Source organism: Labrus mixtus, chromosome 1 (assembly GCF_963584025.1).
Source record: "Labrus mixtus chromosome 1, fLabMix1.1, whole genome shotgun sequence".
NCBI classification, from domain to species: Eukaryota; Metazoa; Chordata; class Actinopteri; order Labriformes; family Labridae; genus Labrus; species Labrus mixtus.
The window spans coordinates 5852289-5876901 of record NC_083612.1 but is presented as its reverse complement, the minus strand read 5'-3'; the positions used below and the strand labels follow the sequence as shown (position 1 = coordinate 5876901).

The following is a 24613-nucleotide window of genomic DNA, read 5'->3' as shown; positions in this document are numbered from 1 at the left end:
TAGTTACACACAGAGCCGAGTGTTAGGGGGCGGGGCTTGTCAGGGCTGTCAGTGAGGGTCCTCGAGCTCATGGGCAAACTCCCCAAACAAATCGGCAGTTCTGTGTGAACAGTTTGACTTCTTTGCCCGACAGCGGCTGAAAGAACCCGACGCGGCGGCCGTTTTGTGTCACAGCTTGTTCTTTGTTGTCAGTCTGGTGTGTAGCAGCCTTCAGGTGATTCTAGGCGAGATTTGGGATCAGCTGAAACTGTCCTAAAGTCTTTTTTTAAATCGGTTAAGGTTTGAAAATCGTCGAGTCTGTAAGTAAGTAAAGTGTTTATTTATAAAACACCTTTCAAGAGCAGACGTCACAAAGTGCTTCACAATAAAAGGTTAGAAAAAGCAGAGACGTTTAAAACAAACAGAGGGACAGGACAACCAGAGTCTGAACAGACGGGTTCTTTAAAGGGTCCACAGAGCTCCAAAGTTTAGGTGCTGTAACCTCAAAGGCTTCGTCTCCTTTAGTCAGAGGACCTCAGGGACCTGCTGGTGTTCCTTCTCAGTGAAGGAAGCCGGAGCTTGACCGTGCACCGCTCTAAACACAAAAACAAGAACTTTAAAAGTGATGTGGGAGGACGGGTGGGACACGAGACCGTCTGATGTAGCCGGTTCAGGGATGTGAGGCTAAGACGTTTGAACAGGGAGTTAAAATGAAACAAACCCAGTATCCACTGATAATGCAGGCCGACAAAACAACAACAAAAACAGTCTGATGAGCTCTGGAAAGAACTTCTTTAAACTCTGATGTAGCATACTCCAAGCCTCCAAATCATCCATGCATGTGCTAACGTCACCCTCAACACACACGGGACATTAAATAGATGTAAGTTCTGATTTCTGTTGGTGCTTTTAAAAGCTGCCTGAAGCTCTTTCACTGACACTGTCTCCGCCTCCTGTCATGCTCTCAGGTTCCTCCTGAACCCGTCCTCCTGCATGGACGAGCACATGCTGCAGTTTAAGTTCCTGGGCATCCTGATGGGCGTGGCCATCCGCACCAAGAAGCCCCTGGACCTGCACCTGGCCCCCCTGGTGTGGAAACAGCTGTGCTGCATCCCCCTGCTGCTGGAGGACCTGGAGGAGGTGGACCTGCTGTACGTGCAGACGCTCAAAAGCATTCTTCACATTGAAGACAGCGGCATCACCGAGGATAATTTCCATGAGGTGAGGAATGGAACACGATGCCTGGTTATGATGATGATCATTCATGTGCGTTCTCTCCACTTAAAGGTTAGAAAAGAGAGAGAGAGGAGAGATGAACCTCTCAGGTAAATGTTGACCTTTGACCTGTAGCAAGGACACTGAAGAAAAAATTCAGTTTGTCCACCTTCAAAATAAAAACACCACACTTAAGTTTGTCCACCATCAAAATAAAAGCACCACACTTCAGTTTGTCCACCTTCAAAATAAAAACACCACACTTCAGTTTGTCCACCTTCAAAATAAAAGCACCACACTTCAGTTTGTCCACCTTCAAAATTAAAGCACCACACTTCAGTTTGTCCACCTTCAAAATAAAAGCACCAGCTGCCTGCGTGTGCACACAAAGGTGGGATTTATGATGTTGTCTTTGGCGTCTTCCTCAGAAACTTTTCCTGCTTTTAAAACTTGAACGAGCGTCATTCCTCCTCTTTAATAAACAGCAGTTACGCCAACGCAGCGTCCTGACATCACACTGTGTTTACGCTAAATCTCCTCTCTGACAACATCACACACTGAAACCTCACAGGAGGACTAATGGGTGTTTTGACGGCGTGGACGCGGCGTTTGCCTCGTCCTGCGTGAGAACGTCTGAGTCATCAGAATCACACACAGATAATAAGCAGGCGGCTCGAGCCTCTGAGCCTGTTTTTATTCCCACAGGCCGTCTGAGCCGCCACAAACAGGCGCTAACTCACAGTGATGTCATGGGCCGAGGCCACGCCCACTGAGCGCCAGCAGCAGCAGCCAATCATGTGATTTACTGAAAGTGAATTCTGTTTACAGACCACAGAGAGCTCACATTCCTGACTTAGACGACACTGATAAAAATGTCTCCCCCCCCCCCCTCCTCTCTAGAGTCGATGCTCACACAGGTCACCATGTGGTGGACACTGAAGCTTCAGTGTTTATCCAGCTCTGCATCGGTCTGTAAACCTTTCTGTGTTCTAACCTCTCTCCATTTTTCAAAAGCATCTCCAATATTGATCCTAGTTTGAGCACGTTTCTGCTCGTGGAGCTTATTAGAAACATGCAGAGAGAGAGAGAGAGAGAGCTGTGGGGTGTAAAGGGTTAAACACGGAGCTGAAGCGAGGCTCTGGTACACGCTGTTCCTCTCCCAGGCTGATACAACATCAGTCTGTGGCCCAAACTTCAACTGATACATCCACTCTGATACAACCACAGCCCCCTCCTCACCCCCCGCATCAGAAAGCTAACACATCCCGCAGCCCCTCTTCTGTCCAAACAACCTCACACAACCCCGACTCTGTAAAGCCCCGACCTGCAGGAATGCCAGGGCCGCTGTTGATGCAGCACATCCTGCCTGCTGGAGACTTGGCCCCGCTCCCGGCCTTGTAGAGCGAGAGGGGGGGGCGGGGCGGGGTGGGGTTGAGGGGGGGGCGGGAGCCACAACACTGCCACGGCCGGCTTCATCAGCCAGGCGGAGGGAGGAGAGGAGGGGGCCGCATCTGCTGCTCTGGCATGAAAAGACGAGAGAGAAAGAATCTCGTTGTGTTCTGCTCCTCCGTCGTCTCGGGTTTTAGATTCCTCCAGACGAGCCGTCAAAAGTCCCACCGAGGTCTTAAAACGCCGCCAGGACAGCGAATAAATGAATACTTAAATCACAGCTCGTGTAAGAGATCGAGGTGCGTGGTAGTTCTTTCTAAACACAGCCATGACAAGTATTGCAAACACTTCGGAGCTGCTGATTGGATGCTGTGGGTGGCATCGTAACTTTAAACGTCTTTTGTCTGACAGCGGAAAAAAACCAAAGTGGACCCGATAAATCTGCCAGCGTGATGAGCAGCGGGCTGTCAGCTCACCAGAGGCATACCTGCAGTAATAAATCACAAATCTATCGTCACGGCAATGTCAGCATTTGAGATAACGGTGCATAAATAAATGTTGACCTTTGACCTGTATCAACAACACCATCGAAACACTCTGTTCAGCTCACCGAGAACCTTCAAAATAAAAGCACCACACATCAGTTTGTCCACCTTCAAAATAAAAGCGCCACACTTCAGTTTGTCCACCTTCAAAATAAAAGCGCCACACTTCAGTTTGCCCAACTTCAAAATAAAAGCACCACACTTCTGTTTTCCCACCTTCAAAATAAAAGCACAGAGCCAAGCATGAAGTATTTAATGGATGCATTTTGGACAGCGAGCGGCCAGTGCTCCATGTTGATGATGAATATGGAGACAGATGGCACCTAATTCTTTCCTGAGTGGATGTTTCAACATGAGCAGGCGTTTACGTTTATTCTCCAGTTTGGAATCTGTTTTTTTCCAATGTGTCCGACACCACATGAATGCAGCACGAGTCTTTTGCACTGAGAAGATTTGTTTCAGATAAAAACCTTTTATTTAAATATTTATGTTTCATGTTTCACTAAACATTGGATTTAAAAACAGCTCCATCTTGTTTTTGTTTTGATTGAGAGCCCCCTGGTGGCTGAACCTACACACTGCGTATTAAATCATTTGAAAATCACATTTTTTTCTAATTGTTTGTTTGTTTGTTTTCCAGATGATTCCTCTGGATTCGTTTGTCGGGCAGAGTGCGGACGGAAAGATGGTTCCCATCATCCCCGGAGGAAACAGCATCCCTCTGACGTTCTCCAACAGGAAGGAGTACGTGGAGAGAGCCATCGAGTACCGGCTGCACGAGATCGACCGCCAGGTCACACTCTCAATTATTTATTTATTTGTTTGTTTATTTCTTTGACCAAACAAAACAGTTAAATACAAACATTGAGTCTCGATCTTTGAATGAAAAGAAGCAGACAGGTGAGGTGTTGGAGGTCAAAGGTCAAACGTCTCGTCTTACTTTGTTTACTAACACGACTCTCTCTGATCTTTGGATCTCCGTCAGAGATGATTATTAATCCGTTTCCTCTTCCTGTTTGTGTCTCAGGTGGCGGCGGTGCGTGAGGGCATGTCGTGGATCGTCCCCGTGCCGCTGCTCTCCCTGCTGACGGCGAAGCAGCTGGAGCAGATGGTGTGCGGGATGCCGGAGATCTGCTGCGACGTGCTGAAGAAGGTGGTGCGCTACCGGGAGGTGGACGAGCAGCACGCGCTGGTTCAGTGGTTCTGGCAGACGCTGGAGGAGTTCTCCAACGAGGAGAGGGTCCTCTTCATGCGCTTCGTCTCCGGACGCTCGAGGCTGCCCGCCAACACGGCCGACATCTCGCAGAGGTTCCAGATCATGAAGGTGGACCGGGTGAGTCCGGCAGGAGCTCAGACACATTAACGAGCGGCGTCCAGTCAGCAAGAGAGGATTTCAGATTAGTGATGTAACAGACGGTTTGATTCAGGCAACGGCGTTTACACTGCATGAAAACGCAAAGCAGCGTCCCGGTCGTCGTCGTGTAAACTGGATTAACTCAGCTCCTCCTTTTCACACATGCTCGTTACGCTTCCTGTCATTAAGTCGTGAGCGAGTAGATGGACTACAACAACAATGGCCGACTCCTGACTTCTGTCTGTAAAAATATTTTCTGTTTGTAGTTTCAGGTCACTCGGAGTAACGACCTCACCTCATCGCCCGTCCACACAAACGTTTGTTTGTTTGTTTGTTTACACCTCGGCGCTCTGTAAGCGTGCTCGTGTTGTTTCATATCGAAGGCACACCGCCATCTACTGGCCTGGCGTGTATACTACAGTGTTTTTTGCTGTTTTGGTGGATCTGTGCTCACGCCACGGCGGTTGTTCTCAAAATTGCGTCTGAACTGAAAATATAAAAAAAAAAAAAAGACGATTCTGTTTCCAGAGAATCTTTCTCGTGTTAATGACCTCACACCGGCTGCTCACCGCGTGTTTTAGAACAGCCCCGTTCAGACCGCTGTTTCAAGCCGCCATATTTACGCCGCTGTGACGTTTCGCCATAAATCTAAATGTCGTTAATGGATAATGGGGGGAAGTGTCCCCCTTTGGACTGTTTTTGGGGTCATGCTCCTGCAACGGCGAAATGCAAGGTGACCTCACAGACTGAGAGACCGATAACACGCCGCCACAGAATCTGAACGTACAGAGACGTGATGACAGCGTGCGGGTGCAGATTTAGACGCTGTGCAGGAGTTTGGCTGCCATCTTTGAAAACGAGAAATGAGTGAATATAAGTTTCTAGGTTTCTTTTATTTTTGTTGCCAAACGTGTCGACGTCGTTTGATTTTTTTCTAGAATGTTTGAAGCTCATCGTCAGCCCGCCCGGCTGCACGTTTTGACCTTTGACCTTTGATTGAACCCTGTCCTCTGTGTGTCCCCTCTGTGCAGCCGTACGACAGCCTCCCCACCTCTCAGACGTGTTTCTTCCAGCTGCGTCTGCCTCCGTACTCCAGTCAGGCCGTCATGGCCGAGCGGCTGCGCTACGCCATCAACAACTGCCGCTCCATCGACATGGACAACTACATGCTGTCACGGAACGTGGACAACGCCGAGGGCTCCGACACGGACTACTGAGGCGGAGCTTCTCATCACAACACACACACAGACGAGGGAACTGGTGACGGGCAGACAGGCCACTTTTTAAATGATTTTATCTCCTTTCAGCACACGTTTCATTTCTCCCCGTGGTTGATTTTTAAACGACACAAAGATCCACACGAGAAGGAGTGCATTTAGCGTTTTTTTTTTTTTTTTCATTACTCCACATCCCATTTTCAGGGTTTGTGCATGGAGCTTTGTTTATTTGTCTGAACTGTGTATAGAAGAGAGTGAGTGGTGGGCGAGCTACAACATTGTACATTGTGTAAAATGCTTCATTAGGAAAATGTTTTGCATAAGATCCATATTTATTGTTTTCATTGCCGATGCCGAGTTTCCCAAAGCAGACAGAAAAAACAACAATAAATGCTGCAGAAGTCCGTCTGAGTGTGAGCTTCTTCAGAGTGAGCGATTTAAAGAGACACACACACGAGTTCAGAAACATCACGTTTATTTCAGATGTACAAAATATCACAAAGGCCATCGTTAGAGGAGGAAATACAAAGTGAGAAACGATGTACAAGAAGAGAAGGTCAGAGTGTGTTCTCGTGTCGGCCAGAGCTGTTGGTGAAAGGGCGGGTTGGGATTTCGCAACGCTCACATTTACATTTACAGTGAACGCACCACAGTGTCTGTCCTCAGCGAGCGGCGTCTCATCAGCGCCACGCCCAGCTGTACTCACGGGTTCACGAGATCACGCGGGAAGAAAGAGAACGTGCTAACGATGTAGCTTTGTCTTTCGGCGCCTGTTTTAACGTCATGTTGATAAAGTGACGATCTTCAGTCCGTATATATGTTTTATTTTGAAATTGACCGGACACGCTGGGTTTCCTCATCTGACTTCCTGTCCAGCCTGCAGCGTGCTCCGTCGATCGACTCTGAGCGTATTTGAAACGGAGCAGAGCGTAGCGGCGCTGCTGGCACGCTTGCGGAGAGAGTGCGTGATGTGGAAACACGAGCATTGTCTAGAGTGGAAGCAAGCGGCGCCGACGGACGGTAAGCGTGAAAACGATGTGATCAGAGATGTAAAACAAGCAGCTTCCCCGCCTGTGATTGGACAGCAGATCCTGAGGCGGGAACGCAACTCGCTAACCTTTCCAATAAACGACTTAAAGAAACTACGCTAATCCCAAAGCGCCTCATCGAGCGACCACGATACGAGGCTGAGGAAGTCGCTGCGGCAGCTTTTAGGTTTGTTCGAGAAATCTACACGACTGACTTCAGCTTCAGATCAAGTTTGAGGAGAAACGATAAAAGCACCGATATCTATTTAACTTTGGCCGGAGAGAAAAGTCCTCGTTTGGTTTCCCCTCAGAGTTTAAAATCTGAATCTGTTTGTCGCCTCCTGTGACCATAAACCATAAAAACATGGAAGTGGGTTAACGAGCGGTGGCCGCCCTGCTTTGGATTTTCTATGAATTAAAAAAAAATAAGAAACAAACATCTTGAGCGGGGACGGGCGGGACACCCCAACATCATCTTTAATCACAGACGATGAGTCAGCGTAAAACTCCAAACACACCAAACCTTCATCAAAGAACGAGCGCAGACGACGGCCTCACTGCGGTCATGTTGACCTCGTTATATATCCTCACGTGTGCCGGTCGCGTACGAGTGCTCGAGTGTTTTGTAGATTCTGTTGTTTGTGATGCATTGTGCCGGATCATTCTCACAAGAGTTCCAGACCATCTCCGCTCCCGTCAAAGTTCTCACTTTTCACCAAACAGCTCTGCTCTGTTTCCAGCCTGAGGTAGAGGGGTCTGTTAAAAAAAAAAAAGTGTGCAGGTCCGGAAATCAAACATCTCCTCGTACGACGTGCAGCGGACGCTCGGTCAGGATATGAACCGTATGGATACGCGTTTGATACCACGGCAACAAAAACAGAAGTCCTGCGCACAAGAGTGTGTTTACTGTTTTCAGGTCATAAAAAATACAACCCGACTGATCTCAGGGACAGAAAAAAAATCAGATGCCGATATCTTTCTCAGATCTGTAGAGATAAATAAATATAGACACATTTATTGCATTCATCCCTCAGATGTAGTTTATCAAACACTTGTGGAAAAGATTTATAATGAAGACAAGATGGTCACTCGACTGGAAAGTAACTGAGCATGTGCGTGCATCGACACTCTGGAGCGTTATGATGCTTGTTGTAATCCATATAGCGCCCTCTGCTGGTGAAAGAGGTAAATGCTATTTGACTGGTGAATAAATCGAGTTATATAAGCGCATATCTGAGATTAAATTAGCCGATACTGATGGTCACTGGATATGCTGATATCGGCCGTTAGTATCGGCGGGCTGATTTATCGGTCGGGTAAAAATGACAACAATGTCTGCAATTAGCGAAACTGAAAAGTTGCCGATGTGTTTGTATAATTTAGAGGTTCATCGTTTCTGTGTCTGATGCTTAGGCTTCAAAATACGCCCCGACTTTTAAAGCTTCTGTTATTTTTTGAGACGATGGTCGTCATGGCAACAGAGATTCATCGTTTTATAACACATGGTATCAAAAGTGTTCGCTCTGTCAACATCGTATTTTGAGCTACAAGATCAAATCCAACCGACTCAGGAGGTCCAACGTCTCCTCGCACGACAAAACAAAAACAGCAGTCCTGTCCTGTCTTTTTTTTTTTTCACATTCAGAGTCTTCGTGGTCGTCATGGCGATCCTGACCCCGGAGCGAGCTACAGATTAAAAAAGAAAAGAGGAAGTAGAAGACTCTGAAGCATGCTTTTGTTTAAGGCCTTTAGTGTCTCAGTCGGACTGAGTGGAAGCCATGTTTGTCCTGAATGATCCCACGCCATGAGACCCGCCTCCTCTCACGACATCCACCCCTCTTCCCCCGCCGCCAGGGGAACGACGACGCTCTCCTTCGCCTGCAGGAGGCGCTCCAGACACGGAGAGATGATCTTAAAGGGCGGCGGCCCCCGGCTCACTCGAGGAGCAGGAGGGAGGTGGCGAGGGGTTTCGGAGTCAAGTTCTGAGGTGGAGGAGACGGCGTGGTCCTGGGTCGCTTCCGGGCTGCAGCGTGCGGGCCGAGGGGAGGGGGGGGGCCGGGCGAGCATGGATTCAGTTGTCGTCACGGAGCAGATGGGAGACGTGTGGAGCCATTTGAGGCTGGTGGAGGAGTGAGAGGCAGCGAGAGGAGACTCTGACGAGGGCGGACGAGGGGAGGCACTGCTGTGAGGCGGCTGCAGAGGAGACACACAAAACACAAAACTTTATTAACACAACAGAGCGCGGACGACACAGGAGGATGAGGACACGGGTCTGAAGTTTGTAGAGATAACGTTATGATACAGATTAAAGTCGAGATTTGTCAGGAGAAGAAAACTATTTCTAAACTGTTTGATGAATGGGGGTCGGATCGATCGTTTCCGATGCATTCAGGGAAGTCAGGAAATCTAAACGCTTATAAACTTTGGGACAGCGTCGAGCAGATTTGTGGCTCAAGTTGAGCCCACGCTGACAAACTGAAGGTCCCAAACATCCAGATGATCATAACTACACTCTGACATAATAAAGGAAACATATTCACCTTTAGCGTCTTGGCTGCCGGGCCGCCGTCCGTCTGCGTCACGTTCGATTTGATGTGAGGAAACCAACTCTGAAGCATTTCTTCGATTTTCAGTAAAAGGCCGAAGAAGCGTCGCCTACAAGAGAAAATATAAGTATTAGAGTAATGTTTCAAACAGTTTCCAACAGATTCCTGAGGAGAGAAACCTGAAAGATAGTTATTCTCATTTACACCAGAGCCCGACCGATAACTCAGCCCGACCGATAACTCAGCCCGCCGATAATATCAGCATATCCAGTTTCTATCAGTACTGGCTGATTTTATCACTGATATAACTTGATTTTTGTCACCAGTCAAATAGCGTTTAATTTGAGTTTCATTGTATTACACTAGCAGTTCTCTTTCACCAGCAGAGGGCGCTATATGGATCACAACAAGCATCATCACTCTCCAGAGTGTCGAGCGGTGAACACAACTGTTTGATAACTGCAACACAATAAATGTGTTTATCTAAATCTATCTATCTCTAAAGATCGGACATAGATCTGAGAAAGATATCGGCTGATATATCGTATATATGTATCGGTATCGGCCTAAAAAAATCAGTCGATCCTAATTAACACGTTATCATTTAGTGTTTAACATGAATGATGACGTCATCAGTCTTTCTGTGAACATGTAGCTCCGCCTCTGATCTCTGAACGTTTCCCGTCTGAACTCTTCATCTCAGAACTCTCAAAGAAACCAACAAAAAAAAACATGGAAGAAGCAGGAACCAAAGTTGGTCAGGAAACGACTGAAACATTCAACGTTTACATCTCCTGGTCAGTGGTCGTTTGTAATCAGCTACATGTTGCTGATCTGAAGGACTCTGGTTGTCCAAAGGGTCAAAAGATCTGACTCATCTGCAGCGCCGTGTGCCGAGCAGGGTCGTCATGACGCCAGGTTTTTAAACTTTGATGTGATTATGACAAAGAACGGGTCATTTTACGACCCGTTTCAGAACCGAAACGTTGGCAACGTAATAAAGACAGCCTCTCTATCTTCCATTGATCATTAAAGTAACAGAGGCTGTATCGTTTTAGAAACACGTGATAACGAACTGAGGTGAGGTCATTTATCTCCTCAGACCACTACACACACACACAATCTGATCAGATGGCTTAGGGATGTCTCGCCAATGGTCGTTACATAATCCTCATGAAGCGTCTGCAGACACATCGACGAGCCGCTGCGTCTGATTGGTGGACGACATGAAATAGCACAAAGACTGAACAGATATAAAGGCCTGGTGTGTGTGTGTGCATTCCTCCCCGCCTGTGTGATACTATCTGGTCACACACATGAGAGCGTCACATGACGTGGAGGCGAGTGAAGCATGTTCAGGTCCATGAGAAATGTGACCACAGCGCACACACACACACACAGTCTCACACAGCCCACACGTGGCAGCAGCGGGGGGGGCCATCCTCGTTCCATTCACAGGCTATAAATAGAGCAGTAAGCCCTGGAGCGCCGGCTTAGGCCCCGCCCACTGCTCACACACACACACACACACACACACACACAGTACTGTTGTGTGTGTGTGTACTCGGGGTTTTATGAACTCAAAGCTTCTTCAGACGTTCTTTATTTTTTCTCTTTGACCCGTTACAGTGCAGAGTGAATATCAAGCAGAATAAACTTTCCACATCTTCTTTTCAGAGTTATTTTCTGTGTTTTTGTAATAAAAATGTTTGATGTCTTTATTCTCTCTCCCTGAAAGCTTTCTGTTGACAGTAAATCAAACTCGTCTGAGAGGAAGGAGCCATTTATCGTGGTTATAACTTCTGAACGAGGTTTCAACACAAACACAATCTGTCGGATTTACGATCCGGTCAGATCCCTCAAACTCAGGCCTCGTCCACACGTAGGCGGGTATTGTTAAACGTGTCTTTCTTTGCGTTTTGACCAAAGACTGCAGGCCTAAATATTACTAAACTCCTTCCAGGGTGAAGATGTTCAGAAACTCTGTTTAAGGTGTTTCTGTGAAGACGGGGAAAACAGAGTTTAGTTCTTGTAACGTCACGCTGAGCGCCGGTTTGTCCTCCGCGTGACGTCATCGTGCGATCACTTTAGTTTCCATGAGATTAGAGCGATGGCAGACGTAACCAAACTAGCGCTGGTGTTAACAATGCTAACTGGACTTCTCGCACACGCGCGCGCACACACACACACACACACACACACACACACACACACACACACACACTATGTTGATGAGCAGAGACGCCTGATTGGACGACGGAGGTCACTGCTGCTTCATACAACACTCTGACCACATTCAAACACATTTCTACACCATGGTGACGATGAACTCTAAGAAGGGAGTCCTGTGTGTCGCCCTCGCTGCGTGCGTGTGTGTGTGCAGCACGCTGAATGCTTCCTGATGTTGGCTCCATTTGTTCTTCGTTAGCTGCAGTTTGTCACTCTTATATAATCTCTGACGTCGGTACCGAGGATCGACTTTAAAACAAAACAAACGGAACCCGTTTACACGACGCTCTTCTGTATAAAAACAAAGACCCACGTTACTATCAGAGTCTGTGAAGTGTTCTGTTTCCTCCTCAAAACCAGCAGAACGTTTTACATAATTTGCATAATTACTGTGGTGGCTGAGTTGAGTGACAGGTGGGCGTGTACAGCGGCGAGCTCACTTCATCCAAAATGTAAATTCATTAATCCGTTAACAAAGTTCTTAACGTTAAATTCAGTTAATTATAAACCTTATTAAACCGATTTCAAATTTAACGGTGTTACGGTTTAAAGAGTGACCGTGTTAATTGGCGACTTTCATCCGAATGCGTCTTGGTTGTCATGGTTACAGACACATAAGTTTGTTATTTTTAACATAACAATAAAAAAATTACAACAAAGCCGCATTAGTTTGGACACTTTCTGACTTCAACGTCTGCTGTAACCATGACAACCACAGACGCGTCCGGCTAAAAGTCACCAGTTAACATGGTCACGTTTTAAACCGTAACACCTTTTTTTCTCACAGCGATCAGGAAGTACCTTCATGAAGGTCAAGCAGCATTTCACAATAAAAGCACCGCGAGCAGAGACATGTTGGTTCTGTAAAGTACAGGGGGCGCTATTCTCTCGCTCAGGATGTCTTTGATACATCTGACCACGAGAGAGCGAGGTCTGGACGTTAACGGAAAAATCATTTTAAACGATTAAAGGTTTCAATAAACTTTCTTTTTTTTTTTAAATTTAACGTCTACCTTAAAGATGATTAAAATGAGCGCAGATGATTACAGACGTGTGGCGAGCTCTTGGCGTGCTGCGGCTGTGAGTCAGGATGTAACGCCTCGGCTCCGCCTCTTTGTCTGCGTTTAAATCACACGGTGAACAAAAACGACCTGCGAATGTTTCCTCTGATTGTTGGACCTTCTCGGAGCTCATTCTTCTTGTCTAATAAAAAAAAAACCCTCTGGCCAAGTCCACTTCAAAGACCAAAACCGCCGTCTGAAATGTGCTCCGTCATGAGCGTGACGTTTCCTGGAGGTCGTCCAGAGTTCAGGACGAGAAAAACCACCCGGGAGAAAACCAGTCTCATAAATAAACACGTGAACCAGTTTACACACCTGAGACGTTTTTATTACAACAATAAACAATGAGGACTGACTAGCTGGGGGGGGGGGTCTCACCAGGGTCTAGACTCATCAGGGGGGTATCATCACCACCACCAGGGTCTAGACTCATCAGGGGGGTATCACCACCAGGGTCTGGACTCCATAGGGGGGTACCACCAACACCACCACCAGGGTCTAGACTCCATTAGGGGGGTATCACCACCACCACCAGGGTCTAGACTCCATCAGGGGGGTATCACCACCACCACCAGGGTCTAGACTCCATCAGGGGGGTATCACCACCACCACCAGGGTCTAGACTCCATCAGGGGGGTATCACCACCAGGGTCTAGACTCCATCAGGGGGGTATCCTATCCGGCCTCCCTACCCCTCTGAGTGCATGAAGTCCTCATGATGTAGTCTAAGTGTCCTTCCCATCTAATGACCTCAATCCTACACAGACTAACTTGATCCCAGGTCTAATCCGGACTCTAGACCGCTAACAGCTGATTCAGGATCTGATCAGAAAGATGAAACATGGAGCTGCTCAAGAGGCTGAAGTAGTTTCTCAGGTATTTACCCGACGTGTGGGTTCTGAAGGACCCCCCTTATTCTCTGGATCCGGTCCATGGCGACGCTCTCCTGGAAGCTGCTCAGACCTGCAGACGACAAAAAGAGAGAAAACCTGTGAGAACTGACAACCAGGTTCGAATCCCGCCTGTGGCTCCTTTCCAGCCTGTCATTCCCCTCTCTCTCTCTCTCTCTCTCTCTCTGACTCTATCATCTGTCCTATCTCTCCATTAAAGGCACAAAAAGCCCAAAAATAAATCTTAAAAAAAGGAAAAAGAAAGCAGACTTCCTGCTGCAGCTCGAGCTTCACTGTCAGAGTTCCAGGTCGTCGTATCTGAGGGGAGAAGAACTTCTCTGCTCTCGTTCCTGCCGGATGCTCAAACTGAACGTCAAAATGAAACGTCTCTAACAGCCTGCAGACGATCAGTCCTGAAGCTTCTGAGGAGGTTTGATTTAAATAAAAACTCTTTAATCACGATCCGATCGGGCTTTAATTACCGCTCACATATTTATCTTGACTGCGTGTTGGTGCAGACATTCAGCTCATATCTCACCTCTGTGTGCACGCCGTCTGTCATCTCTGAGCGTCTCACTTTAGAGGTGTGCTGCAGCGCTAACGCTCAGTCTGCACTCTCAGTGTGTGTGTGTGTGTGTGTGTGTGTGTGTGTGCACGCTCAGTCTGCACGCCGTCTCCAGGACTCTCTTGCTGTGGAGTCTCAGATTTTGTGATCACTAAATGAACATTTGTTAAAGTCGTGTTTTTATAAATCAAAGGAATAAACTGAGCTCACAACGATGAACTTTTCATGACTTATTTAAATTACATATTTAACAATTAAAAACTTGAAAAAGTGTTGAACGTCTTCAGTTCTGACGATTATGTTCAAACTTCACAGAGAAGAATGAGGTGAACAAACGCCATCATTTCACCGAGAGAAAGAGAGCTCTGTTTACAATCTACCAGAAAAGTTTATTAGAGAACCAGAGCTGATTCAGAACTCTACTGCGAGTCTGTGAACAAAAACAAGAACTTTTTATAAGCGGCAGGGCTGCGTGAGTGAGTGAAGCAACACGTGGGTTTGTGTGTGTGTGTGTGTGTGTGTGTGTGTGTTGGGGGAGAGATTAGACACTTACGTTCAGAGTACCTTCCTGATCTGAGGCCCTGCAGGATGGACGACAGCGGCGCGATGTAGCACTGCAGCTCCGAGCACTGAGAGAGAGAGAGAGAGAGAGAGAGTGGTTAGTTAAACATCCACAGCTGTGTGTGTGTGTGTGTGTGTGTGTGTGTGTGTGTGTGTGTGTGTGTGTGTGTGTGTGTGTGTGTGTGTGTGTGTGTGTGTGTGTGTGTGATTTACAGCTTATCTCTCTCTCTGGGTTTTATTGATTTACAGCTTTAACTGTCTGATTGTCCATTTACAGCCGCTCTGTCTGACACCATTAGACCCCTCCCCCCCTCCCCCTCAGTATTAACACTGAAGGTAAGCGTCCACAGGGCGTTCAATAAGAGGCCACATTAACAGCTGGTAGAGGCTAATCGAGAACCCGATCACTATCGACAGCTTCACACGTGCCGGCCCCTCCGTCCTCGAGCGTCTCCGACAGAAACGTGAGCGCCGCATGAAAATGGGCACCATCAGATCCTCTTACACGCCGTGACAGCAGCAGCTCCCCGTTTGATGCCAACCCGCAGATACTCTCATCTAACGTCTCAGTTTATAGAGAAACCACTTTCCCTGACACCTTCAGCAGCAGTCTGAGACCTCCTGCAGCAGTCTGAGACCTCCTGCAGCAGTCTGAGACCTCCTGCAGCAGTCTGAGACCTCCTGCAGCAGTCTGAGACCTGCAGCAGCAGTCTGAGACCAGCAGCAGTCTGAGACCTCCTGCAGCAGTCTGAGACCAGCAGCAGTCTGAGACCTCCTGCAGCAGTCTGAGACCTCCTGCAGCAGTCTGAGACCTCCTGCAGCAGTCTGAGACCTGCAGCAGTCTGAGACCTGCAGCAGTCTGAGACCAGCAGCAGCAGTCTGAGACCTCCTGCAGCAGTCTGAGACCTGCAGCAGTCTGAGACCAGCAGCAGCAGTCTGAGACCTCCTGCAGCAGCAGTCTGAGACCTGCAGCAGTCTGAGACCTGCAGCAGTCTGAGACCTTCAGCAGCAGTCTGAGACCAGCAGCAGCAGTCTGAGACCAGCAGCAGTCTGAGACCTGCAGCAGTCTGAGACCTGCAGCAGTCCTTATTAGACGGGTCACAGAGAAAGTCCTGGTCATGACAGTAACGCTTAATGACGGTTCTTAAATTGTGGTTTTTGATCCTCTGACGTCACGAGATGATGTAAGTTTTGCTGAGTGAGGACAAACGTGGTCGAAGGGACAATTAAGAGATAAAAGTCAAAACTTAAACATAGAGTTACAACAGTAGAACAAAAACACGGAGCGGAGAGGCCGCACAACATCTGAGAGAGAGGGGGGGAGAGAAAGAGGGAGAGAGAGAGGAGGGGGGGAGAGAGAGAGAGAAATGGAGAGAGAGAGGAGGGGGGAGAGAGAGAGGAGGGGGGGAGAGAGAGAGAGAAATGGAGAGAGAGAGGAGGGGGAGAGAAAGAGAGAGGGGGGGAGAGAGAGAGAAATGGAGAGAGAGGGAGAGAGAGAGGAGGGGGGGAGAGAGAGAATGCTTTTTCATTCACAACCTTTACAGAAGAACGTGTGAGAGAACTTTTAAATCAGCTGAAAGCAAACAAAGGAGTGGAGGCTGTGTCTGTAACTGAAGTACACACAGATGGTAGTCAGGAAGGAAGAGTGAGAGTAATATGGTTTATGTAAAGATATGGTGGTTTCACATCTCCACTCCTGAATTCTCACATCAGCTCACTCTGACTTTCTGCAGAATAAATACGAGGAGGCTGGAGGAGAAACTCCGGGTGAAGAGAGAAACATTCAGCTGTTTGTGGTCACACATGACGCTCAGATTGAACATATCAGGAAGTTTTTTGAAGTGTGAAAGTATTAGTGATTTTTTTAGGCCTGGATTAGAAAGATGAACCTTCTCTCCTCTGATTTTCTGAAGTTCGACAGCGGTTTAACGTCTGCTCAGCTGTGACGTTCTGCTCTGCGTGCTGCAGACTGTGCTGAGAGGACTGTAAACCATGGAGTCAGAGCGCCCTCTGCTGGACAAACGGTCCAGCAGTGGGCGCTCTGACTCCATGGAGACTGCATTAATATTCTTTAAAAACCATCTCCTGATCGATGCATGGAGCTCATACTCAAATCTCTGCACCTTTGTTAAACATCTATCAACAACATCGGCCAATAAGAGCAGCCGAGGGTTTATACTTTCTGCTCAGCTGTGAGATCTTTATGTTGTGGATTTCAAAAGAGGATAAAAACAGGGTCCGTGTTTTTAAAGACATGTCAGGAGTCTTCACGCCTCAGTGTTGGAGCTCTCACCTTGTGGAAGAAACGTTCATTTTCAGTGTCTGCTTGAGGCGTCGCACAGAGGCCGTCTTCACCGGAGCTGTGAGTCCTCTTCCTGGTTAAACGAAGCTCCGCCCCCACAGGAGCCTGAGCACACACAGACGTGAATCCCTGAACCGGACTGACCGAGGCGGACTCTGAGTCAGAGTCTAAGTCCCTGCAGTCACTCCTCCTCCTCCTCTTTCTCCTCTGCTCCGCTCCACAGTGACAGTAGCTGCTCGGAGATTCCCTTGACGGTGATGACGATGACGAGGGGGCAGCAGGCGGCTCCTCCTCCGCGTGCTGAGGACTTGAACTCTTCGAGCTGTCGCAGTCGTCCTCGTCGCTGGCGAGCCAGTCGATGGAGTAATCAGAGTCTGAGGTCGACATGTTGGCGCTACAATCTCATCCAGCAGAGGGCATCACTGAGCTGAACAGAGAGAGAGAGAGAGAGAGAGAGAGAGAGAGAGAGAGACAGAGAGAGAGAGAGAGACAGAGAGAGACAGAGAGAGACATACAGAGAGAGAGAAGAGACATACAGAGAGAGAGAGAGAGAGAGAGACAGAGAGACATACAGAGAGAGAGAGACATACAGAGAGAGAGAGAGACATACAGAGAGAGAGAAGAGAGACAGAGAGACATACAGAGAGAGAGAGACAGAGAGAGAGAGAGAGAGAGAGACAGAGACATACAGAGAGAGAGAGACAGAGAGAGAGAGAGAGAGACATACAGAGAGAGAGAAGAGACATACAGAGAGAGAGAGAGAGAGAGAGACAGAGAGACATACAGAGAGAGAGAGACATACAGAGAGAGAGAGAGACATACAGAGAGAGAGAGAGAGAGAGAGACAGAGACATACAGAGAGAGAGAGACAGAGAGAGAGAGACAGAGAGAGACATACAGAGAGAGAGAGAGAGAGAAGAGACATACAGAGAGAGAGAGACATACAGAGAGATAGAGAGAGAGACATACAGAGAGAGAGAGAGAGAGAGACAGAGACAGAGAGAGAGAGAGAGACAGAGAGAGAGAGAGAGAGAGACAGGTTAGAAAAATAGATTTCAAATTGAATCAAACTAGGATCAATATTGGAGATGCTTTTGAAAAATGGAGAGAGGTTAGAACACAGAAAGGTTTACAGACCGATGCAGAGCTGGATAAACACTGAAGCTTCAGTGTCCACCACATGGTGACCTGAGTGAGCATCAACTCTAGAGAGGAGGGGGGGAAGACAGCTCTCTACAAGGTTTAGAATTTAGACTGCAGTACCCATTTTAAACACTAGGGGTCAGAGTTACATACTGCTCCTTTAAATCTCTTCCTGCTTTCTTTCAACATATCTCCCGGGGTGAAAGGAGTCCGCTACAGTCCAGTTCTGCGTTCCACTAAAAGATTCAGTGGCGGCGCGCGGTACAGAGCGGAGAGCAGGGTCGCACTCTCAGCAAGAAAACATGTCTGCGAACAATCTGTCATCTCAAACAGCGATGACAGAATGTTCGCTCCGAGTTTCTTCTGAAGCGTCCGTGCTGCGTTTTGATCCGTGTTGGACGGCGCCCGTCCAGCTGACTTTCATTTCTGCTAGTTAACGTGAGCTTGAGCTTCCTCCAGTGCGCTGCAGCTGACTGATGTCCAGCGCTGTGGAGTTTTTTGGGGAGGAAAACGTTTGTTGCCAAATCTCTAAAGTTAAATGTGAAGCAGAACAAGTCGTGATGTTTCATGATCATCCGTTTGATTCGACACAGACGAGGTGTGTGCGAGGTGACCGTCAGAAGGCGTGCTGGTCTTTCTTCGCCTCCTAAACGCAGTGTGTGCGAAAGGTTGCGTTTAATTTACTGTTCTGGGGCGTTTGATTGTTCCTTGACTTTATTTGCACCGGGACAGGAACTGACCGGGTGTTATTAAATCACGCTCTTATAAACTGGAACTAATCGATTTTTAAAGTAAATTCTTCTGATAATCATTCAATCAAATCTGTAAGTAAACACAACATCCACTGTTTCTAATTTTCCTCTTCTCCAAACAGATTAAACAGTTGACGCATGAAGCCGAGGAGACAAAGTGATCACAGCTTTATCATCATCTTCTGCATTTTAGAGTTTTGGTGGTTTCAGTCATTAAGCCGGGAGGAGTTTGGGATGTGGTCTGTAGTTTGAGATGTGGTCTGTAGTTTGAGATGTAGTCTGTAGTTTGGGATGTGGTCTGTAGTTTGGGATGTGGTCTGTAGTCTGTAGTTTGGGATGTGGACTGTAGTCTGTAGTTTGAGATGTAGTCTTTAGTTTGAGATGTAGTCTGTAGTTTGGGATGTGGTCTGTAGTTTGGGATGTGGACTGTAGTCTGTAGTTTGGGATGTGGACTGTAGTTTGGGATGTGGACTGTAGTCTGTAGTTTGGGATGTGGACTGTAGTCTGTAGTTTGGGATGTGGACTGTAGTCTGTAGTTTGGGATGTGGCCTGTAGTTTGAGATGTGGTCTGTAGTTTGGGATGTGGTCTGTAGTTTGGGATGTGGTCTGTAGTTTGGGATGTGGACTGTAGTCTGTAGTTTGGGATGTGGACTGTAGTCTGTAGTTTAGGATGTGGTCTGTAGTTTGGGATGTAGTCTGTAGTTTGGGATGTAGTCTGTAGTTTGGGATGTGGTCTGTAGTTTGGGATGTGGACTGTAGTCTGTAGTTTGGGATGTGGTCTGTAGTTTGGGATGTGGCCTGTAGTCTGGGATGTAGTCTGTAGTTTGGGATGTGACCTGTAGTTTGAGATGTGGTCTGTAGTTTGGGATGTGGTCTGTAGTTTGGGATGTGGTCTGTAGTCTGGGATGTGGTCTGTAGTTTGGGATGTGGTCTGTAGTTTGAGATGTGGTCTGTAGTTTGGGATGTGGTCTGTAGTTTGGGATGTGGTCTGTAGTCTGTAGTTTGAGATGTGGTCTGTAGTTTGGGATGTGGTCTGCAGTTTGGGATGTGGTCTGTAGTCTGGGATGTGGTCTGTAGTCTGTAGTCTGGGATGTGGTCTGTAGTCTGTAGTTTGGGATGTGGTCTGTAGTTTGGGATGTGGTCTGTAGTCTGTAGTTTGGGATGTGGTCTGTAGTTTGGGATGTGGTCTGCAGTTTGGGATGTGGTCTGTAGTCTGGGATGTGGTCTGTAGTCTGGGATGTGGTCTGTAGTTTGGGATGTGGTCTGTAGTCTGGGATGTGGTCTGTAGTCTGTAGTTTGGGATGTGGTCTGTAGTTTGAGATGTAGTCTGTAGTTTGGGATGTGGTCTGTAGTTTGGGATGTGGACTGTAGTTTGGGATGTGGTCTGTAGTTTGAGATGTGGTCTGTAGTTTGGGATGTAGTCTGTAATTTGGGATGTAGTCTGTAGTTTGAGATGTAGTCTGTAGTTTGGGATGTGGTCTGTAGTTTGGGATGTGGACTGTAGTCTGTAGTTTGGGATGTGGCCTGTAGTTTGGGATGTGGCCTGTAGATTGAGATGTGGTCTGTAGTTTGGGATGTGGTCTGTAGTCTGTAGTTTGGGATGTGGACTGTAGTCTGTAGTTTGGGATGTGGTCTGTAGTTTGGGATGTGGCCTGTAGTTTGGGATGTGGCCTGTAGTCTGGGATGTAGTCTGTAGTTTGGGATGTAGTCTGTAGTTTGGGATGTGGCCTGTAGTTTGAGATGTGGTCTGTAGTTTGGGATGTGGTCTGTAGTTTGGGATGTGGTCTGTAGTTTGGGATGTGGCCTGTAGTTTGAGATGTAGTCTGTAGTTTGGGATGTGGTCTGTAGTCTGTAGTTTGGGATGTGGTCTGTAGTTTGGGATGTGGTCTGTAGTTTGAGATGTGGTCTGTAGTTTGGGATGTGGTCTGTAGTTTGAGATGTGGTCTGTAGTTTGGGATGTGGTCTGTAGTTTGGGATGTGGTCTGTAGTCTGTAGTTTGGGATGTGGTCTGTAGTTTGAGATGTAGTCTGTAGTTTGGGATGTGGTCTGTAGTTTGAGATGTGGTCTGTAGTTTGGGATGTGGTCTGTAGTCTGTAGTTTGGGATGTGGTCTGTAGTCTGTAGTTTGGGATGTGGTCTGTAGTTTGGGATGTGGTCTGTAGTCTGTAGTTTGGGATGTGGTCTGTAGTTTGGGATGTGGTCTGTAGTCTGTAGTTTGGGATGTGGTCTGTAGTTTGGGATGTGGTCTGTAGTTTGAGGCCCAAAAACACCCGGCAGCGCCCCTGTCACTCACTGGGACTCGACCCTCCACCATGACCTCGTCACTGATGGTACTTCTCTGTTTCTTTAGCAGCTCGTGGAGAGTCTGAAGCTGCTAAAAACAGAAGATTTAAAATCGTCTTTAAAATGTTAAACTTCAGATTCCGTTTGACGCTACATTTGGAGACTTTCGAGTGATGACCTCATTATTTGTTTCCCAGCTTCAGCCGCGTGCTCTCAGCTGCTGTTTAAAGTCCCAGTGTAACCAGTGCACGAGCCTGATCCCAGCACACACACACAGCTGAATGAGAGAACCCACGGGCCGGTGGATTAAATAACCTCCTCTGCTTCTTCCAACTGGGCAGGTCATCCCACATTATGTAAGAAAACATCCAAACACATGGACCTGTTTCTTTCACATGTACACACACACACACACACACACACACACACACACACACACACACACACACACACACACACACACACACACACACACACACACACACACACACACACACACACACACACACACACACACACACACACACACACACACACACACACACACACACACACACTGACAGTAAAGAGAGATATCCACACACACACACCTGTCTACAGAAACACACAAACACAGGACCGTGAAGAAAGAAAACACTGCGGGAACTTACCGGCTCCGGTTGGGTTTGTTGAGTGCGGGACAGAAACCCGCAAACATCCTCTCCGACACCACGCGCTCGATGTAGTTCTCCTCCTTTTTAAATTAAAAAGTCGTGGGATAAATCCAGGTGAGTCCGGAGGCAGGTGTGTGAGCTGCAGAGCGACACACCGAGTGTTCACGTCCTGCTCGGTGAGTTGAGGACATGCAGCAGCAGCAGCAGTGTGTGTGTTTGAGTGTGTGTGTGTGTGTGTGTGTGTGTGTGTGTGCGCCGATGATGGAGTGAAACCATGAACCGAGCAGACTGCGGGCGGGCGGGGAGGCGGGGAGGACTCTCATCAGCCCGTGCAGCCTCTCCCTGGGCAACGTGTCTGAGAGGGGCGGGGCTTCAGACTCTCCTCTCCTCCCTCTCTCTCTCGCTCTCTCTCTCTCTCTCCCTCTCCCTCTCTCTCTCTCTCTCTCTCTCTCTCTCTCTCTCTCTCTCTCTCTCACACACACACACACACGGCGGAGCAGGAAGTGGTGTCACACTGAAATGGAAATTATTATCGCGGACAAACAAATACAGCAGGCTGGATAACAAGTACAAACGTGATCGTGATGACGACACCCGGCGCCGCGTCACCGTCCGTGTTCCTTCAATTAAGGCCTCTGATTGGATCAGAGCCGCAGTGCAGCACGTGAGGAGCGGAAAGAGTAATTAATGCTGCGTTTAAGGACCCCCTGGGAGTGTACGAGTTTACCGTGTTGGTCACATAAAACAAACAAACAAAAATAAATAAATAATAATCGGTGATGTAGAGACACTAAGTTAAAATCAAACACTCCTCTATAATATATAGGTTATAATAGAGGTTATTTATTTGTGATTGTTATTGATTTTATAGGTTGATGTTTTTCACGCCCTGATTGGTTGAACTTCGAGCATTTTGATCATTTTTAAGACTTTTTTTTTAAATCATGAAACTCTGTTTAAGGTGTTTCTGTGTAGACGGGGAAAATAGAGTTTAGTTCTTGTAACGTAACGCTGTGCGCCGGTTTCTCCTCCGTGTGACGTCATCGTGCGACGCTGTCACTTTAGTTTATATGAGATTTGTGCGATGGCAGACGTAACCAAACTAGCACTGGTGCTAACGATGCTAACTGCACTTAGCCTATTGGCACTAACCGCTAGGCTAACTCCAGTGGCCCAAGATTTTATTCTTAAAGGCACAGTATGCACATTCCACCACCAGGGGGCTCTCAAGCTGAAACAATTACAAAAGATGACGTTGAGGCTGGTGGGGAATCACGGGAGCGATTCTCTCTGCTACAAAGTGCAAACTGATCAAACATCCTGCAGAGAAGAATGACTCAGCTTCAGTAAGAGTCTGCATGTAAAGAGTCATTGTTTTAAAATCCAGTATAAAGTTTTCTCTAACAGGATGAGACACACTCCAACTCCCGAGGGTTCATCGGGTTTAGTCAGGCTGGAAGTGCAAGTCATCGCCGGTGCAGGGGGATCAGGCTATGCTCTGGATAACTGATAGGCTCAGGAGTGTAAGGAGTAAAATGAGACAGAGAGGAATTAACACACAGCTCTGTTCACTCAGGGGCTGAATTCATATCAGCAGGAGCGACTCCAGGATTTGTGGGGCCCATGGACAGATGATCTCACATGGGGCCCCCTCTCCCACCGCCTCAGCCAACCCTGAGATATTATCATAATTAACCTTACTATATGATCAGACATTAAGGAAACATGCTATGTTGAAGTGCTGGTTTCTCTGACAACAATGCAGCAGCCAGTATGTCCTCCTTCTAACTTTAGATTCTGGTCCTGAATGCTCTGGATTTGTTTGGACCAGAGAAGGTAGGTGGTTTTAAGGCGACCCCCACACGGCCGTTTTGGACGCCCCTCAGTTTGCCAGATATGAGAGCAGTTATCAGGTCAAACCAACAGGTGTTGCAGCGATAGAAGCGGGCAAGAGAAGTGGTTCAGATAGAAGTGATTGTACCCGACCTAAAAAGCCTCTGCATGTTTCTAATAAGCTCCACGAGCAGAAACGTGCTAAAACTAGGATCAATATTGGAGATGCTTTTGAAAAATGGAGAGAGGTTAGAACACAGAAAGGTTTACAGACCGATGCAGAGCTGGATAAACACTGAAGCTTCAGTGTCCACCACTCTAGGTTGTACACTACTTTCCACAATGCATTGTGGGATATGCTGAGTGCACTACATAGGGTATGATCCTGCTAACTCTGTGTCTATTGATACTTCGAGTGTGTCACTGTACTATCCAACTATCTGAGGGGAACTTGAAGCACACACACGTGCATCTTTAAAATGTATTTACTCCGGAGTCTCAGTGCAGAGCAGCTGAACTGATTTATTTTCTGACTCTTCTGATGTGGGCTCTGACACAGTTGGCAGCGGAGCCGCGAAACAGGAAATGGGCCAAAACTCTGGAATTGATCTCCGGGTCACAAAACATCTCAGTGAGCTGATGAGTGAACATTGTGCTGGTGCAGAAATAAACAAAGGGAGTCCTGGCAAAGACGTGATGGACTAGACTCTGTTCTTTAGGCAAAAACAGTCGTTAGACATTAACCCTTCAGGATTCACCGCAGGCTGTAAGAAGAAAGAACAAAGTTAAAGATTCACTTTGTTTTTATCAGAGAGCTTAAAGAAGCATGAAGAATCTCTCTGGGCACATTTTTTCTAAATGTCTCAGTCTTGTCTCGGTCTTGGAGCACTCTGGTCTGGAGAAGGTCTTGGTCTCAGTTAGTGTGGTCTGGACTACAACACTAACAGACGGTTCAGATGATAACATCTCTGATATTTAATGAGAGGTCTGATGCATCAGAAAGCTTGATCTAATGGTTAAACTCTAATCTCAGTATGAGTCAGCCTTTAAGTGTGTGTGTGTGTGTGTG

General features: G+C 47.4%; 2 protein-coding genes across 6 annotated transcripts in view; one reads left to right on the top strand and one right to left on the bottom strand.

Moving 5' to 3' along the window:
• herc1 (HECT and RLD domain containing E3 ubiquitin protein ligase family member 1) overlaps positions 1–6103 on the top strand; it is a 65754-nt gene extending 59651 nt beyond the window's left edge. For all 5 annotated transcript variants that reach the window (XM_061038931.1, XM_061038848.1, XM_061038762.1 and 2 more), the window contains exons 75-78: positions 948–1200; positions 3769–3921; positions 4156–4461; positions 5514–6103. In XM_061038931.1, coding sequence (XP_060894914.1) covers positions 948–1200; positions 3769–3921; positions 4156–4461; positions 5514–5699 — 898 coding nt within the window. In that variant the 3' untranslated portion in view covers positions 5700–6103. The remainder of the gene's footprint in view (positions 1–947; positions 1201–3768; positions 3922–4155; positions 4462–5513) is intronic.
• A 54-nt stretch (positions 6104–6157) lies between these two features.
• On the bottom strand, positions 6158–22088 carry LOC132974966 (uncharacterized). Its single transcript, XM_061039348.1, has 6 exons — positions 21709–22088; positions 16873–17308; positions 14572–14647; positions 13448–13526; positions 9268–9382; positions 6158–8920 (listed from the first exon to the last, which is right to left on the bottom strand). The coding sequence occupies exons 2-6, from the start codon at positions 17266–17268 to the stop codon at positions 8549–8551; spliced, it is 1038 nt and encodes a 345-aa protein (XP_060895331.1). The 5' UTR covers positions 17269–17308; positions 21709–22088; the 3' UTR covers positions 6158–8548.
• Between the last annotated feature and the right edge of the window lie 2525 nt (positions 22089–24613).